The sequence below is a fragment of the Aspergillus affinis genome (assembly GCF_023601865.1).
Source record: "Aspergillus affinis strain CMG 70 chromosome Unknown NODE_10_length_487445_cov_86_957759, whole genome shotgun sequence".
Classification (NCBI taxonomy): Eukaryota; Fungi; Ascomycota; class Eurotiomycetes; order Eurotiales; family Aspergillaceae; genus Aspergillus; species Aspergillus affinis.
The window spans coordinates 132,579-147,765 of NW_026515791.1; the positions used below are offsets into that span (position 1 = coordinate 132,579).

Below are 15,187 nucleotides of genomic sequence, written 5' to 3' on the forward strand. Positions count from 1 at the left end.
CGTGCGCAGCGCGCGCCTTCCAGTGTAGTATTTGCCAAGAGCGTCACGATTTCCTATTATGAGTTAGAGTACGTGACGATTTCCTGTTCTGGATTAGTGTTAGGATAGAACTGGCACTTTCAGGGTGCAACACCGTGACAGATTCTCCCACATACAACAGACCACAGCGCAAAAATGGACATCTTACCACAATTTCGATTTGTAAATGACAAGCAGATTGATTCCAATCTTCTTCACTGCCGTGCAGCTAGAGGAAGACGCCGAATATAGGCACTGATCTTGTGAGGCCTACCAATCTCAGTCTCTCTACTGGAGCAGCCCTACCCGGATTTTCAGATACGTTACTTGATTCATGTTCTTCTTGTGATTCCACAGCAGAAGATATTTATCTCGACTGTGACTACCCTGGATCACTGGATGAAACAAATATAGAATCGACCTGTCAGTATCAAGTTTCAGATGAGCCGTATCCTCTGGATAGCGAAGAAAATGGGACTATGTCTCAAATGCCAGAGTCCAATATAGAAGAAGAGAGTAATGTCACTTCTTATCTCGAATCCGATTTGGAGTATACCACAGAGAAGCTAGCTCTGCAATTTCTGACTGGAATCTATGGATGCGGCCCCGAGAAGCATGACGACTCCCTAAGGACGCATATTCAGGATGTGGGGCCGGCGGGCCATCATACTCCTAACGAACTGCGCCTGAAAAACGTGTCTCATACACTTGATAAGCCGGACTTTATGCCTCAGCAGTCCTGCGAAGACAGGTATCATCTAGCTCTGAAGAATGGCAGGAGTTAAGTATGTTCCCGGTTGGAGATTAGCGAGCCGATCATAGCAGTCAGGACGATAGATATATGTATATGTATGTTCCTCTGCGTACTGATGGTGAGTAGTAAGTTTGACATTAGCATGAAGCAGACCAACACCCCTAAGAGGGATGGGGCTGCTGACCTGGGAGACGGCTAGGCGAACAGATCTACAGCAACGCGGCAACCTTGGCTGAGCAGTCTCGTGCTGCAAGAGATAGGTGTCTTAACTCAGAGTCCCGTGCAAATTAATCCAGCCTTGCTCGTCGTACATCCCCCATATCGAAGGCTGGGCAGCACCATGCAACATGCACAACCTACCAAATGAGCCTCCGTCCCTATATATCGATATTGAGGGTATAAATTTGTCTCGCCATGGATCTATCTTGATTATACGAATGTTTCTTCTTCCTCAAAATCAAAACCTAATTGACACATACTCCCCGACGGGTACTCGATTATGTCCTTATCGTCTGTGCTACATCCACAGACCCTTTCAAGAATCGAACCCTCGTACCGGGGTCCCGCGAAGGCCTATTGTTGCGGTGTCGACGGTAGTAAAGGACGAATCGGAGGATCTATTACGGCCAGCCTATGGATGGAGGTACAATGGGCGGTCTTGGTACCTTGAACTCTTGGCGATCGAGGGCCAACAAATGCTGCATGTTCACCTACCGACGATTGTCTAGACCGTGTTAGCTCAGCTCAGCTCAGCGTTCTACGGGAGACAGGATGCGTTGCTGCGATACGCGGTACCTAGGCCCTCCATTTGCCAGACAACGATGAGCTTCCGTCCTATGGCGCGGTGTTGTTCACTTGCTTAGATCAAGTTCTGGATGGGCAGGTCGCGCAGTCCCGATTTCCTCGACGATTAGTAGCACAATTACGAAGGGGGCCAGATCCGGCGGTCACCCGTACGGCCCCAGCACGAGCGCGCTGTGTCGAACGTTGTGGAGATGCTCGGCATAGAGCGCTGCCGCCAGCACACGTAGCGCTCGGTAGCCCCTCACAGAATTCTACAAGGTCCTTCCTCTCGATACACGCCGTTGACTGGTAACGTGTACGGCTGCATACACCGGAGTTTTCAAGCGAATCCGATACGGCCCTCGGTCGAATCACGTCTTCTCCGGTTCTTGTGCAGAGGAGAAAACGACAACGAACGTTGAATCCTCAAAGTGATCCTAAGTATTCCGGTCAGAGACGCCCTCCAAACAAAGAGTGTTGTACGCAAGCATGTCTTCCAAGGTCTCACTTATAAACGTGAATTTGATCCTGAGTGTCCGAATCTGTCCTTTCACCAGAAACGTCCGTCGAACGGTCGACATCCACTTTCGCGATCCGACTTGGTCAAGCTTGTAAGCGAACAACTGAACCGTGATCCTGATCACAGTTGCCGTCCTATGGGAAAAGGAGGACTAGATAGCTCTCTGTTTACCATTACCCTAGATGCTTATGGCTACACATTTGTTGGCAAAGGAACTAAGTATATTTCTAATTATGAAGCCAGAATTTATCAAGCTCTCGAACCTCTGCAAGGGTACGCTGTCCCTGTTTATCTCCGAGATATCTACCTACTACAGAAAATATATTATCTGCCGACCCGTGCTATCGTGCATATTTCCTTAATGTCATGGAGAGGATGGCTATGCGTGATGAGGTCGTTGTCTAGGTTGCTTGAATCGCGTCACGTGCGTCAGATGGCTACAGTAGAGAAGTAAGGATCTCCAGCGGTGCGGACCATACATTGCCCAAGAGGCTCGCTTTTCTGATTATCCCATAGCAGTACTGGTCGCTAAGAAAAAGTGCTCACGTTAGAACTTCACAGATTCACTGCTAGACCCATTCGACAAAAAAAAAATAAAGTCAGAGAACGTCCACAGGTATGTAAGATCAGCGGACTTCAGCATCAAAGTCAGGGCCCAAAACGATAGATTCATGAGTATATGAAAGCGATTGAGTCGTGCGTGCTCTCGCAGATGTCGTTTAGAAGTTTTGTCAACGCGCCATAACATAAAGAAAAAGCAAGCAAGCAAGCTCTTGCATGTCCACTTAATTTGCCTGCGCCAATTTACTGGGCATCTAGCCAATGCGCCTACAAATGGTCCGTCGTAGCGCCGCCATACTACTGCCAATGACAGCAGTGTGTCCCCATTATACTGGCCGGGGATTGTATACGGTTGATCCACGCTATGTTGGATCCATCCATGCCGACCATGGGTTGATCGGGCCACATCCCCCTGAGTTGGATAAGGAGAAGCGCCTGCTGAGCTCAATGACAATCGTTACATTTCATCTCATTAATAGAAATCTGGTTTATTGATCAAGGTGTAAACGAATTGGAATGACGAACGTCAGTTTAGTAAAGCTGCCCAGTCCAACCTTTCTGATAGTCCAAAATCGTAATATTGCTATAATTTGTTGGCTTGTCATCCTTCATGAACGCCTCTTGAGCCCCCACACTCTTGTCTCGTGGTGCTTTCATGAAATACGCTACTGAGTAACGCTGGGGAAGCGTATCACCATACTCATGCGGCAAACCCACACGATGCAAGCCACCCTTAATCACGTCATTTGTCCACCGCTGGAGTATATTGCCTGAGTTGACCAACAGTTCACTTTTCGACCCCGGCAGTAACGGGGCGAACGTCTCTGATGTACTGTCCCATGCTTCTAAGCCACCAGTCTGATCTTGAAAGAGAAGCGTGATAATGCTAAAGTCAACATGCGGCCAGATCCGGTTCGTCGATCCGTTCGTGATGCTCGAAGCTGGAATGCTGGGGTAGTGGTTCACCCGTAGCTCACCGTTGTGTCCCTCGCAGAGGCGAGTGAAAGCACCAGGGGAAAGCCCGAATCCAACCTCTAGTGCTTCCATCAGGTGCATGCTGATTGCCTCAGCTTGAACAAAGAATGCCTCGATAGAGGTACGAAAGCCAGGCACCAGATTCTCATCTGGCCATAGGTTTGGGAACATGGTGTCCTGTGGTGGGCCACAGTCATAGTGCTCCTAGAGACATACTTCTCAGCTCAAGCTATTAGATATCCATACTGTCCTGAGGTGCAACCAACCTTTGCATCCTCATAGCCTGATGGTTCCGTGATATTGGGGTTATATAGATGAGCAGTTTTCTCCACCCCCAGGCCACTCCATCCTCTCTGTGGTTTTGGACCAGGCAGGTTCACTATTTTCGTCTTCTCTGATGTAGGCAAAGAGAAGAATTTGGTTTTCTAGATAACAAGTCAGACGGTATCGCCAGGACAGCACTATGGTCGGAGGAAAGCCTTACACACTCCTCCAAACCGTCGATGATATCGTCGGTTATTCCGTGGTTAACTAATCTGACAAACCCACAGTCCTTCAGGCCCTCACAAAGCGTACGTGCGAAGCATTGTTTTTCATCGGGCCGATTGCCGAGCCAGTTAGCAAGGTTTAGCGTGACAACCTGAAGCATTCTCAGTTTGCTTGTGATGATGTTTCCGTGCTCTCTTTCTCTATAAGCCGAGCCGTCAGGAACAAAACGGGACTGAATGTAGCGAAAATTCCAGATCGAAATTTTCTACTTTTTATACGGATAGTTGTCCAAAGAAAAGGATTCCGCCACGAGTGGGCTTGGGCTTGGGGAGAAGTTGCATTACCATGATCTAATCCATGGTCCTGCTTTTCATGCCAATCCGACATACTCTCAGCTTGATTCTGTTCTCGGTGTAGATTATGCCCCCTTACATGCAGCTGAGGTTACATTGCAATTTCGTCACACCGCAAGAACTTTGCATCGCTTCCTAATAATTGCCACGACGAATGACGGTGGTAAACGTGTATTCAGCTAATTGTACCTTTCATTGCCACGAGTGGGCTTGGGCTTGGGGAAAAGTTGCATTACCATGATCTAATCCATGGTCCTGCTTTTCATGCCAATCCGACATACTCTCAGCTTGATTCTGTTCTCGGTGTAGATTATGCCCCCTTACATGCAGCTGAGGTTACATTGCAATTCTGTCACACCGCAAGAACTTTGCATCGCTTCCTAATAATTGCCACGACGAATGACGGTGGTAAACGTGTATTCAGCTAATTGTACCTTTCATTTTTGAAACTACAGTATTACTGTTGGATCTTTGCATATTCATCCTTCATGGTCCTGTACAGGTGGTAACACAAGGTAAATTGGGTAGATCAACAGAGGAGGTACAGCAGAGAGACTCGTCCAACAGATTTCAGTTCGATACGGTATAATTGTTTCCAACTTCCAATTTCACTGTATCATTTCATATCTATCTAAGTCTCTACACGGCTTGCCACTAGAGCAACCATTTCATGGCCAACCCAGTGAGTGCGGCCTTGGAAGTGCAGCTGTAGGTTCGAAGCCAGAGCCTCCTTGATAACATTATACTGAGGATGCGCTTTGTGCCATATCCCAGCTAGCACATCTGCCGCCACAGAGCAACGACCAGTAAGGTCCTGCTCAGGGAAGTAATACTGGGCATCAATCCGTCTCAAAGAAATATCGCCAAAACCAGCCATCTCCAAATGTTGTACCGCACAACGTAGAAGATATCCTTGATGCTCAATTGGAAGCGAACGCGCAACGGTATTCAAATGCTTAACAACTTCGTTTCCTGGTGCACCCTGGATGAGGATTATCTGAGATTGAGATTTGTTCGCCACCCGAATTAACTCTGCTAATGTCCTCTCGAGATCAATGGCGTAGTCAAGCTTCCACGGTGCGAAGACTACATCGAAGCTTCCATCAGTGAATGGAAGCTTTTCCAAAGGCTCATCGAAATATTTGGCGTCACAGATGGTAAATCGCGTATCTGGTCATAGTTTAGCGGTAGCTGCAGGAAATCATGCCAATGCGTACTCACTTTCATGTTTCTGCCCCAGGCAAAGTACATTGCGGCTGCTTTGGTGCGTCCTAAGTAGCCCTTCCAGATCGCTGCTCTCAAAGCGGCTGTTAAAGATGTCGCCTCTCGCTGTCCTGGGCAGCGCTTTTCGGGTGGTCGGTAAAGGGAACGGCCCCAAAAGCGGTTGCTCATCTACCTTGCGAGCAAGAATAAGATAGTGAGCCTCTGGGTGATTACAACCAGTAGGAGAAAACAAGTAGTCGACCGGTTCAGTCTCAATGACAAACCCTGCGTTGCGAAGAAGCCGGCGCCAGTTTTCTTCGGAAAAGAATGACTCGTTCGTGTAGTTTCCCATCCAGAACTTCCCAATCATCCAGACGCAATCCCACGTCGGGTCGTAGGTGCATTTCTGCGGAGGGAGAGCCGTGCTGGGAGTGACACCAAGAGCAACATATCCGCCCACTCTTAGCCACTCCGAGAATTTGGTGACCATGCAGCATATATCACCCGGCGTCAACTGGAACAGCGACAAAATGGCGAATATGCCGTCGAACTGGACTTTGGGGCTATATTGTCTCATATCCGCCTGTTCAAAAAACCCAGCCACCTGAGAACTGGCGAGGCGGACCATTTCATCGGATGCGTCGATGCCATGGACGATAAGATCGGCGGAAGAAAGCTCCTCAGCGACTGGCTTACCAGTCCCGCATCCGACATCAAGCACTCTGCTTCTTTTGGGGAGCTTAGAAGCTGCAAATGCGATGAATTGGCGGAGCTGGGGGTCATTGCCAAAAGCTTCCTCGTAAGATAGCCCCAAGTCGTTGAACAGGTTCTCGGCGTTTTCGGCGTGTGCTTCCATGACGTGAAAAGGTGAGATTAAGGTATAGATTTTTCAAATATTTGGAATCAATAACTTATCCAGAGTGACCCAGAGTCAAATCATTCACAAGCTACATATATTTGGGATCTAGAACCGTTTCTCATTAGTTAGCTTGATCAGACCCGTCCTGGCTTACAACCCTGTCTTATGTTCATGCAGTCGGAACCCACTCAATAGCAATGGACATTACCCAGCGACTCAGTGACCTACGTGGCACATTCGCAATACTCTAGGGATAAGGGTCCAGTAACCGATGACGGGAGCTCGCAGTTGAACAAAGTGAATCGAGAGAACGTGTAAACAAAGGTAGATACAGGTAATTTCGTAGCAGCTGACGGCGGTGTCTACGTGGTGCCAGATTTAAGCCTTGGAAGCTCAATATCAGGGGTATGTTGGCATTGAAACGCAACACAAGTTGCGCGTATGTGTACTTGGTTCGCTTTATGCGTGCATAGCTGCACCTCCATCCTCATTCAATGCAAGGAAACATTGCTAGTTGTCTCCCCTCGACGTCCCCGGCTCTTCTCCTTCCGCCTTAGGAGCCGGTTTCGAAGGCGACGAACACGCAATATGCGTTAGTTGAATGTTGCTTAACCCCAGAAACCAATAGAAGGGAAAATGGTGCAGAAACTGGTAATATTTGAGGTTTTCAACGCATACTCCTGGGGCCGCACCAGGAATTCGTAGCTGCGTAGTCGATGCTACATGATCGACTGAAACTTTGCAGAAATTGGGTAGGAATGCAGCTGTTGTGGACTGGGTGAGACTGCCTGCCGTATTACATTGGACGTCCACTCTATGCTCTGGACTACATTATTCAACCCAAAGCTATGCTTGTGGCTCGGCTTGCGTTGTACGGCAGATTGGTCATAACGCGTGTATTGGTAGGAATAGCTGGAAACATCACACCGCTGGTTACAAGTCAGCCAGCCGTTGGTGATGGAACACACCGACAAAAGGTTCTTGATGTTGATCAATATGCGTAGTATTCCTAATGAAGGTTGATCGAATGATCAGCTATCTGAGGCCACTGTGCGTAGCGCTAGTCTACATTGGGAAGCGTAGGCGAGCAGTATCGCTCAACACTTGAAAGCGGAGATTACGCATCAATTGCTCTCATATTGTTCGGTGTGGTTATAATGAGACTATCAAATTAATAAATACCAAAAGGAGAACGGAAAAGGAAAAGAGGAGTCGCCATCAGGAGGGAATTATAGACATAGATAGACATAGCCTGACTTTAGACCCATAGCAATTTATCATCCGGACTTGTCTGGGTGCAGCAGGCTCCTGCAACAGCGAGATGAAGGTAGGAGTAAGCAGCTTTTGTTAGATCGTACTAGCTATCTCGAAACTAGAACAGTAACTGAAACTTTCTGCTGATCCGCTTCCCTACACGCGACGAGCAAGTGGATTGGTATAAACTGTGACGTACGGACCTGAACGTGTAGAGTATGCAAGAGCAAGCCACATGTAGATATCAGTTCGTCCCTCCAGATCGTGGGCAGAGCTAGGACTATTAGCTGCCATCCGCTCATGCTGCTAGGATGGTTCGACTTACTATGCCTCCTTCTCCAAGGCTTTGTGTCGGTGGATATGGTCCTTCCAACCAAGTTCTTGAAAGAGATCAATCACGGCCAGAGAGATATGCTTGTCATAATCATCGCTGACGAGGAAGTATGCTTTTGGCGCAACGTTGCCATCCTTGGGCGACAACTCCCAATTAAAGTTGACGGTCAAAAACTCCTTTGACTTCGCACTGGGCATTTGGCAACGGTAAATGCTGTTCCACATCTTCTCGACGATCCGAAATCCATTATCAATGTCCAAGCCCTGAAGCCGGCCCCCCAATGTCCAGAAGTCATGAACTTGGTCAAGTGAGGTCACGTCCACGGCGGAATAGATCTTGATGCGGGACTGGGTAGGGCTCTTGCAGTCGAAAGAAAGATAGGTTTTTTCCCCTTGAATTTTATGGGTCGTCGAGCTCAGGTACTCTTCCACCTTTGACAGACCAAGCTTGAGGTTGCTGGTGCTGCAGAGATCCCTCAGATTGTCAAACATGACTCGGAGAAAATTGTCGCCTGTAGCGGCTGCATTTAATAGAGGGCTGAGGTAAGGCTTGACTGTGAATGAATCCTCATGAAGGTCGAGTCCAATCACCGTCTGAGATTTGCAGGGAAGGTGTTCCATCAAGCTCCAGTACTGGCGCGCCTGTTGAGTATTCAGAATAAGCGTACGGTCAAGGTGGTCGAACCAGGTAAAGTCGATATCTGGCTGGATATGGTTCAGACTCTGGAGCAGGGACTTCGGAGCCAACTCATTAATGATGTCTGACTGACCTCCAGCGTGAAGGCCAACAGGTTCAACTGTAATACGAAAGGCACACTTCGATCCTTGTTGATAGTTCACGCTGACATCTAACGGCCCAGCATTGTTCGCCATACAATTGATCCAGGTGGATTTTGCCCCGTTCTTGTTTGGAAACGGACCGAGAGATGGTATAACAATGGAATAAATTAATAGGAGATTCCGATACTGAGCACCGAGACCATAATCCGTCAAACCCAAGGAGGATCCGATAACTGGTGCCAGCCTTTCCCACCAGAGCTGGTGATCGCAGCTCTGGGACGGTAAATGGCGGAATAAGACCTTCCACGGCTCTTCGTGCCGGTCACTATGCATCGACTCGAACATGGTCTTGAACGGTTGGCTGGGATCTGGGAGTACTAAGGGACTTTAGTATTCGACCTTGATGTTGGGTTGTTGGATAATTTTTATAAGAAGAAAAGTATCGTTATTTGGAAAATACACGAAGTATTGCAAACGGAGACATTCAGTCAGCCTTCATATCGGTCAGCCCATGGCCACGATGAATGTGCATTGATGGAGGGGCGCAGGGGGTGGCAAAAAGTGCATGAACCACCGCTACAACAGGTCCAATATTTTAGGCAGACATGCAGCAGGCTGACTGAATGGCCACTTGGCAATGTATTAGGTGCAGTGTCTCACTTATTTACTTCCGGCGATGCTATTATCTCGTACATTATTTCAAGGCTCTTATTATATTGGCACTCACGGATGCCTGGAGCATGTCAGCTGGCCGTGGCCTTTGCTCGTCGGACTCTGGTGAAATTCTTGTCTCAACCGTTCCTGGATCGAACATTTGCTGCTTGTATCGTTCCTTGTATGTCCACCCATTGCTCATCGCGGGCTCCACACTCTTTTTCGCGCGCCAGCTATGGTCGTTCATTTAAGCTGTCCACGAATTTTCTGGCTGTCGAATCTTCTGTCAGCATCAGCTGCGCAGGGACAATATGTAAGCCACCAATAATTGGGAAGCTATCGATTGCTCGAAACAGAGCGTATCTAATGGACTCTGACAACGGCTGATTTTTGAGCATGCGTTTACCAGGAGCGTTACCCACAGCGGCAATTCTCTCAACTCGTCTGTGGCGTATATCATGATATGTCTGACAAAGTTCGCTCAACGGTAGTGACAATGAATTGCTATTCGCTTCATCAGCAGGAAACTCCCGAATCATCCCTTAGAAGCAAGGCGAGGGTTTGCACGTCTTCCTGACTCCGCGACGCCCCTTGTCCCGTCATAGGTGACATGGCATGGGCTGAGTCTCAAACCAAAACAATTCTATTTGGCCCCACGTCGGTAGTTTTGGGAGAGTTTTGATGCCATATACATGACTTGGCTCCGCTTCAGCGATGATTCGCTGGCAAGCAAGCTGGGCTTTAGGATTACTCTGGAAGGGTTGCCTTCTGGGGAAAGTAGAAGACCAAGGCATCCGTTAGCTGTCTGTAGGGTAACAAAAAAGGTCGCCCTTGCCGATTGTGAAAATCATGGCTTCCTTCCGTCTCGCCCTGGAAATGATTCAAGATCTATGCACCCATGCTTGGCCGCTCTAGGAGATACCTCTGCTTCCTTTTATGCCATGCTCACCTGTACCGCGGACAGAAATTTTCGATCCCGAGCGGGTGCCCCCTTACAACACTGTTTATGCCATCCGCTCCGATAACTAGGTCCGCCTCGTCTTCGCCGAACTCACATGATTTACAACGGCGTTCCCAGTCTCGGGATTATGTTTGATACTTAAATCACGCGGTATTAGCCACCTCGTTTCCAGAGGAACTACTGCTGCCTCCCATATAAAACGAATCTATGTGCTATCTTTTTAGTTGTCGCTCCAAGTTCGTGCATGTCAGTGATCACTCCGGTGGTGGCCTGCGCGGTGGCCTGCTTGATGGCCTGCTTCCCGTCGCCGGATTCCAATATCTCTTAGAATGAGGAAAGAAATGAAAGCCGTAATCAATTGATGAAATTTTAGGAAGTTGATGATAGATCCAAACGCATTGAGGACTTAGACTCTTATCTCAAGGAGGTGTCGGAACGCTTGTAGAATCATGGCCCCTACTTCTGCCGGACTGATAGAGGCCATGGGACGCCTTTCGTGCTGTCTGGTAAGGAGTTAGAATTCAAATAGCAGCCCTTATAGATCAAGAAGCGGTTTGCGTGAACTATCGAAGGACTGAGTTGAATAGCATACAATGCCACTACCGCGAGTCTGTATGCCTGATGGGCACAAGATTGCCACGAAACGTTCTCCTGCCTTTCGACGTGGGCTCATTGCATAATGCACACAGTGAGGAGTTTGATAGCAGCAATGCAGCAATGATACATGTAACACAGAATGTATGACTGGTAACCCTGGATATGCGAACAGCAAGGGGAGTCGTCAGACCCTAATCTTCGGACCATATCATCCGGTTGTACAGTATACCCCAAAACAACGCATCCCTGCCTGGTGCTACATTGTACAACACCGAGTCGATTGACTATTCGTGCTCTTCGGGATCTGTATTAGACATAGCACGCTCTATTGAACAGAGCATAATCCAAATCATCCACCCGAATATTATGGACAATTCTAACGATTATGAAAGGCGGTTTTTTGTTCTCCCCTTCAGTTGTCCACTGGCTTAACAACCAGTCACATCCTGTGATGAGTAAGCGGATGCTGGTCGCAAGCACGCTGCTCGATGCGACGACCTGCATGGGCCATGGCCGTCGGAGGCCTTTCAACAGCACATCCGATCGCCTTTTTGATGGATTCGAAGCGGAAGCGTGCTGGGCTGAATTATGCAAGCACTTCCGGTACAACTATATCCTCACGACCATAGTTAATGGGAACCGGGTTTCCGGCTGAGTAATATGTAAAGATAACTAACTAACTAACTTAGTTAACTAGTTAGTTATGTGTGGCCGCGGGAGATGACTAAACCGCTTATATCATCGCCTTTCTTGGCCGATTGATTCATTGCATAAATATTGCATTGTCATTGTGTTTTATTGCAGTTTTATTGCATTTATACGGCATTTTTCGGGACAGTATTATCGTGATATATCGTTTGTTTTGTCGATCAGGAAGCCTCCCAAATTGCATAAATATCGGCTTCTTTATCGTATAGTTAGTTGAATCAAGACCTTCATTCAGTTGAAAACGATCATATTCCTTGGTTGAATAATCGCTTCTAGGAAGACCCACATATTTCTGCCACAATATGACAGAGCTCACGTGACTACTCACTGAGCGGTCAGCCGTGATGTGAATTACTCACTGAGCAAGCCCCTGAGCGCCCTCAGTAAAGCGGTGAATGTCTACAACAGGAAATTTACGATATTGTAGAAAAACTGGTACGTATAGGGACATTTATCTCTATAGTCTCGGTGTTAGCGGCACTCAGGCGGACAGCTCAGCGAACAATGTCACAAGCGGAGATAACGAAATCTGTATGGAGAACAAAACCTTATAAACCTAGGCACCCGAGACATGTGGATCAGTTTTCTTTATCTTTTTTTGTATATTTTCTAATATTGTATTATTATTAGGCATATATCTAGTATATCCCAAGAGGGGACAAGGAGGTAGTAACGAGAGCTAGAGAGGTTGAAGATTGTACGTCAGCCAACATTGCTTAGCCAGATCAAGTCATCTAACTTCAGTCGTTTCCTCTGTTAAAAATTGATTCATTTTGCCGAACTTCTGGTGGTACTTGTGCTATGTTTGATAAGGCATCGCTCTACTTTCGGTCTGTATGACACTACGTGACAGCTTTTGAATGAAAACGGAGAGGACAAGGTACCTAAATATTTTCCAAGTCAAACTCCGAGCCCTGTATCGGATTACACAGCATCTTCATACACCCAGTCCGAAAATAACCAATTAGCGATGTCACCTAGTTCCAGGTCTATCTTATCAGGACCTGGCATTGAGAAAGGACTGATATTTCCCAAGTTCACAAGACCCTGGTCAGTACTAACTGACCCGAGTAAGCGACTGCTATCTGCGTTTGTCATATTACGCTTCTGTAGTATTTCTAGAGCATACTGTGAAGCGGCGGTCGAGGCTTTCGTTACATATTCCGTGATATCAAGGCCATTTTCCATGGCCTCAATCTGCGCAACTGCCATATGAAGGAAGACGTGAGCTTTCACGTTGGTCTCACCAGCATGAAGACGGTCTATGGCGAGGCGCTGAACCTTTTCGACAAAGGCTAACCGGCAGGCTCGATCTTTCCGATGGAGCTCAAACAGCCTTTTGTCCATTTGATCCTCCTTGAGCTGCCAAATGGTCTCTAAACAAACCACAATGGCAGCATGGTGCATGATGTGCTGAAAGTATGTAACAGATTCCAACAAGATCTGATCATAGTCGGAGTCAGGGTCGCATGAAAGCAAAATCAGGGCGTTGTCCAGACAAACTTTGCGGGAATAGTAAAACTGTCGGTCTCCCAATGACTTCTGCGCGAATGGTCGGTGCGTGGCCAACAAGAAACGGCGTGTAAGAAAGATCGCAAGGTTACGATGAACAGCTTTCATTCCGAGTTCCTCAGGAAAAGATCCTATATATGCCTCATTGGTGGCCAAAAGCTTTCCCAGTGAGCTGGCTTCTTGAAGAATATCATCATATGACGGTTCGTTGAAAGAGTCATTCATCAGTCGACATATCTTCATCCGAGTGGCCAGGGAGTTTTGAAGAGTGATTTGAAGAGAGGCTTGGGTGGGTTTTGACTGGGGCATTTCTGTAATAGATCTCTGAGTTGTTTTGTCGAAAGCGTCATCGTTCAAATTGGAAGGTGGTAGACAATCGAAGCTTCGCTCATTCATCGTGGGTACATGACCGAGATCCATTGCAGCCTGAAGATCGAGCTCGAGAATGGTACTCCAAAGCCTCCGTCTCATTTCAGCTTGATAAAACGACATCCCAGGAAAGTGGCTTCCGTCGCGATGCAAGCCCATGCATGTTGCGGTACGAAGAAGCTTTCCCTGCAGAAGCCAAATCTCTTCAGGCTTATTTCGACCAAGTCGAAGCAATACAGACAGCAAACACTGAGCTTGAAGACCTGAAATAGTGGCTATTTCCTTGTACTTTGCTCGCGAGAGGCAGACCTCAGCTGTTTGAACCCATTCATGAATATGAGGGCGTATGAGAGTCTCTATGGTTTCGTCATCACAAAATTTGATACCAATTGACATCATCAGACAGATAATAACCGTAAATAGAGTCCCTCGTTTGGTATGGTCTCCCCAAAAAGCCGCATATTCTTGCTGAAAGGTTCCAGTATGAATGATGCGAAAGGGGCCCTCAATGACCCTCATATAATGACGAATCAGAGTATCACTGATTTCCTGAGGCGGTAGATAGCATGCGGCCCCATCAACAGATAGGCTCAGGGGGGTTTGTTGCCTTTTCACAACTCGGGCTGTCGCCTTAGCAGAAGCGATCAAGCTGTGAGCCTCACTCAGCAACTCCGATCTGTTGGTCTCTTTACGTCCCACGACATGTGGAGTATGATTAACTGTCCGTCTCATCTCATCGCACTACATCCTTATTAGCGATATGACCGCTAGACCGCCTAGCAGGGGAAAGGGTAGGGCAAACGGAGCGAACCTGAAGGTATGTCGTAATGGGATGGGTATTGCCGAGAAACCGGCCTTTCGACAAGGTGCCACGGACGTATTGCCGATTTGTTGAAGTCCCCTCATCGTTGTATCTCTTATAGTTTCGTTCTAGATCATGTGGAGAGTCCTGTGGTGGCGCAGATGGAGCGACGTTGTCTTGCTCGGAGGGGCACGGAAATATCACGCTCTCTGTAGGAGTAGCTGGCAGGTGGTTATCCGTCCTTTCTATGAAATGACGGCTACTTCTAGTAGCTGCTGGACCGACTCCATTATGGGCATCGTAGATACAGCGAATCCTAGCCGCCACGCACCTTCGACATGGATCATGGCGGTCGCAACGTACTTTTCGCCGATGGCATTCCATGCATGAAAGCCTACCCCTTTTGCGCCTGCGACAGTCAGGTGCCTCCATTTTTGATGGGCCTTGTATATGAACGTCCGAAGGGTAAAGGTTGATGGCAATGGTCGATGCGTAACTATGCTCGGGGACGAAGGCGGACTTTACTTAAGGCGGACTTGAGTCTCGGCGATGGCGGCACTCGGTTCGGCGATGGCGGCGATAAAACTCTGGGTGGAGCCATCAGAGGACGGACTTTCCATAATCCCGATCCCTTGGAGTGATTTAAAAAGCAGAGTGGAAAGACTAACTTAACTCAAACGAGGCGTTAACAGCCCATTTCTT

The 15,187-nt window shown here is 47.8% G+C and overlaps 4 protein-coding genes across 4 annotated transcripts; all 4 read right to left on the reverse strand.

The window, feature by feature from the left end:
* Nucleotides 1-3,167: 3,167 nt before the first annotated feature.
* On the reverse strand, nucleotides 3,168-4,260 carry KD926_000435 (isopenicillin N synthase family dioxygenase; the record flags this gene model as incomplete). The annotated part of the gene is made up of 3 exons (XM_053096337.1): nucleotides 3,168-3,815; nucleotides 3,878-4,036; nucleotides 4,096-4,260. The coding sequence occupies 3 exons, from the start codon at nucleotides 4,258-4,260 to the stop codon at nucleotides 3,168-3,170; spliced, it is 972 nt and encodes a 323-aa protein (XP_052959505.1).
* An 824-nt stretch (nucleotides 4,261-5,084) lies between these two features.
* Nucleotides 5,085-6,512, reverse strand: KD926_000436 (class I SAM-dependent methyltransferase; the record flags this gene model as incomplete). The annotated part of the gene is made up of 2 exons (XM_053096338.1): nucleotides 5,085-5,623; nucleotides 5,675-6,512. 2 exons carry the CDS (start codon nucleotides 6,510-6,512, stop codon nucleotides 5,085-5,087), a joined length of 1,377 nt encoding a protein of 458 aa, XP_052959506.1.
* Nucleotides 6,513-7,925: 1,413 nt separating this feature from the next.
* On the reverse strand, nucleotides 7,926-9,227 carry fgaPT1 (fumigaclavine A dimethylallyltransferase easL; the record flags this gene model as incomplete). Its single annotated transcript, XM_053096339.1, has 2 exons — nucleotides 7,926-8,043; nucleotides 8,095-9,227. 2 exons carry the CDS (start codon nucleotides 9,225-9,227, stop codon nucleotides 7,926-7,928), a joined length of 1,251 nt encoding a protein of 416 aa, XP_052959507.1.
* A 3,499-nt stretch (nucleotides 9,228-12,726) lies between these two features.
* On the reverse strand, nucleotides 12,727-15,105 carry KD926_000438 (fungal specific transcription factor domain-containing protein; the record flags this gene model as incomplete). The annotated part of the gene is made up of 4 exons (XM_053096341.1): nucleotides 12,727-14,424; nucleotides 14,495-14,760; nucleotides 14,817-14,928; nucleotides 15,022-15,105. The coding sequence occupies 4 exons, from the start codon at nucleotides 15,103-15,105 to the stop codon at nucleotides 12,727-12,729; spliced, it is 2,160 nt and encodes a 719-aa protein (XP_052959508.1).
* Nucleotides 15,106-15,187: the final 82 nt, after the last annotated feature.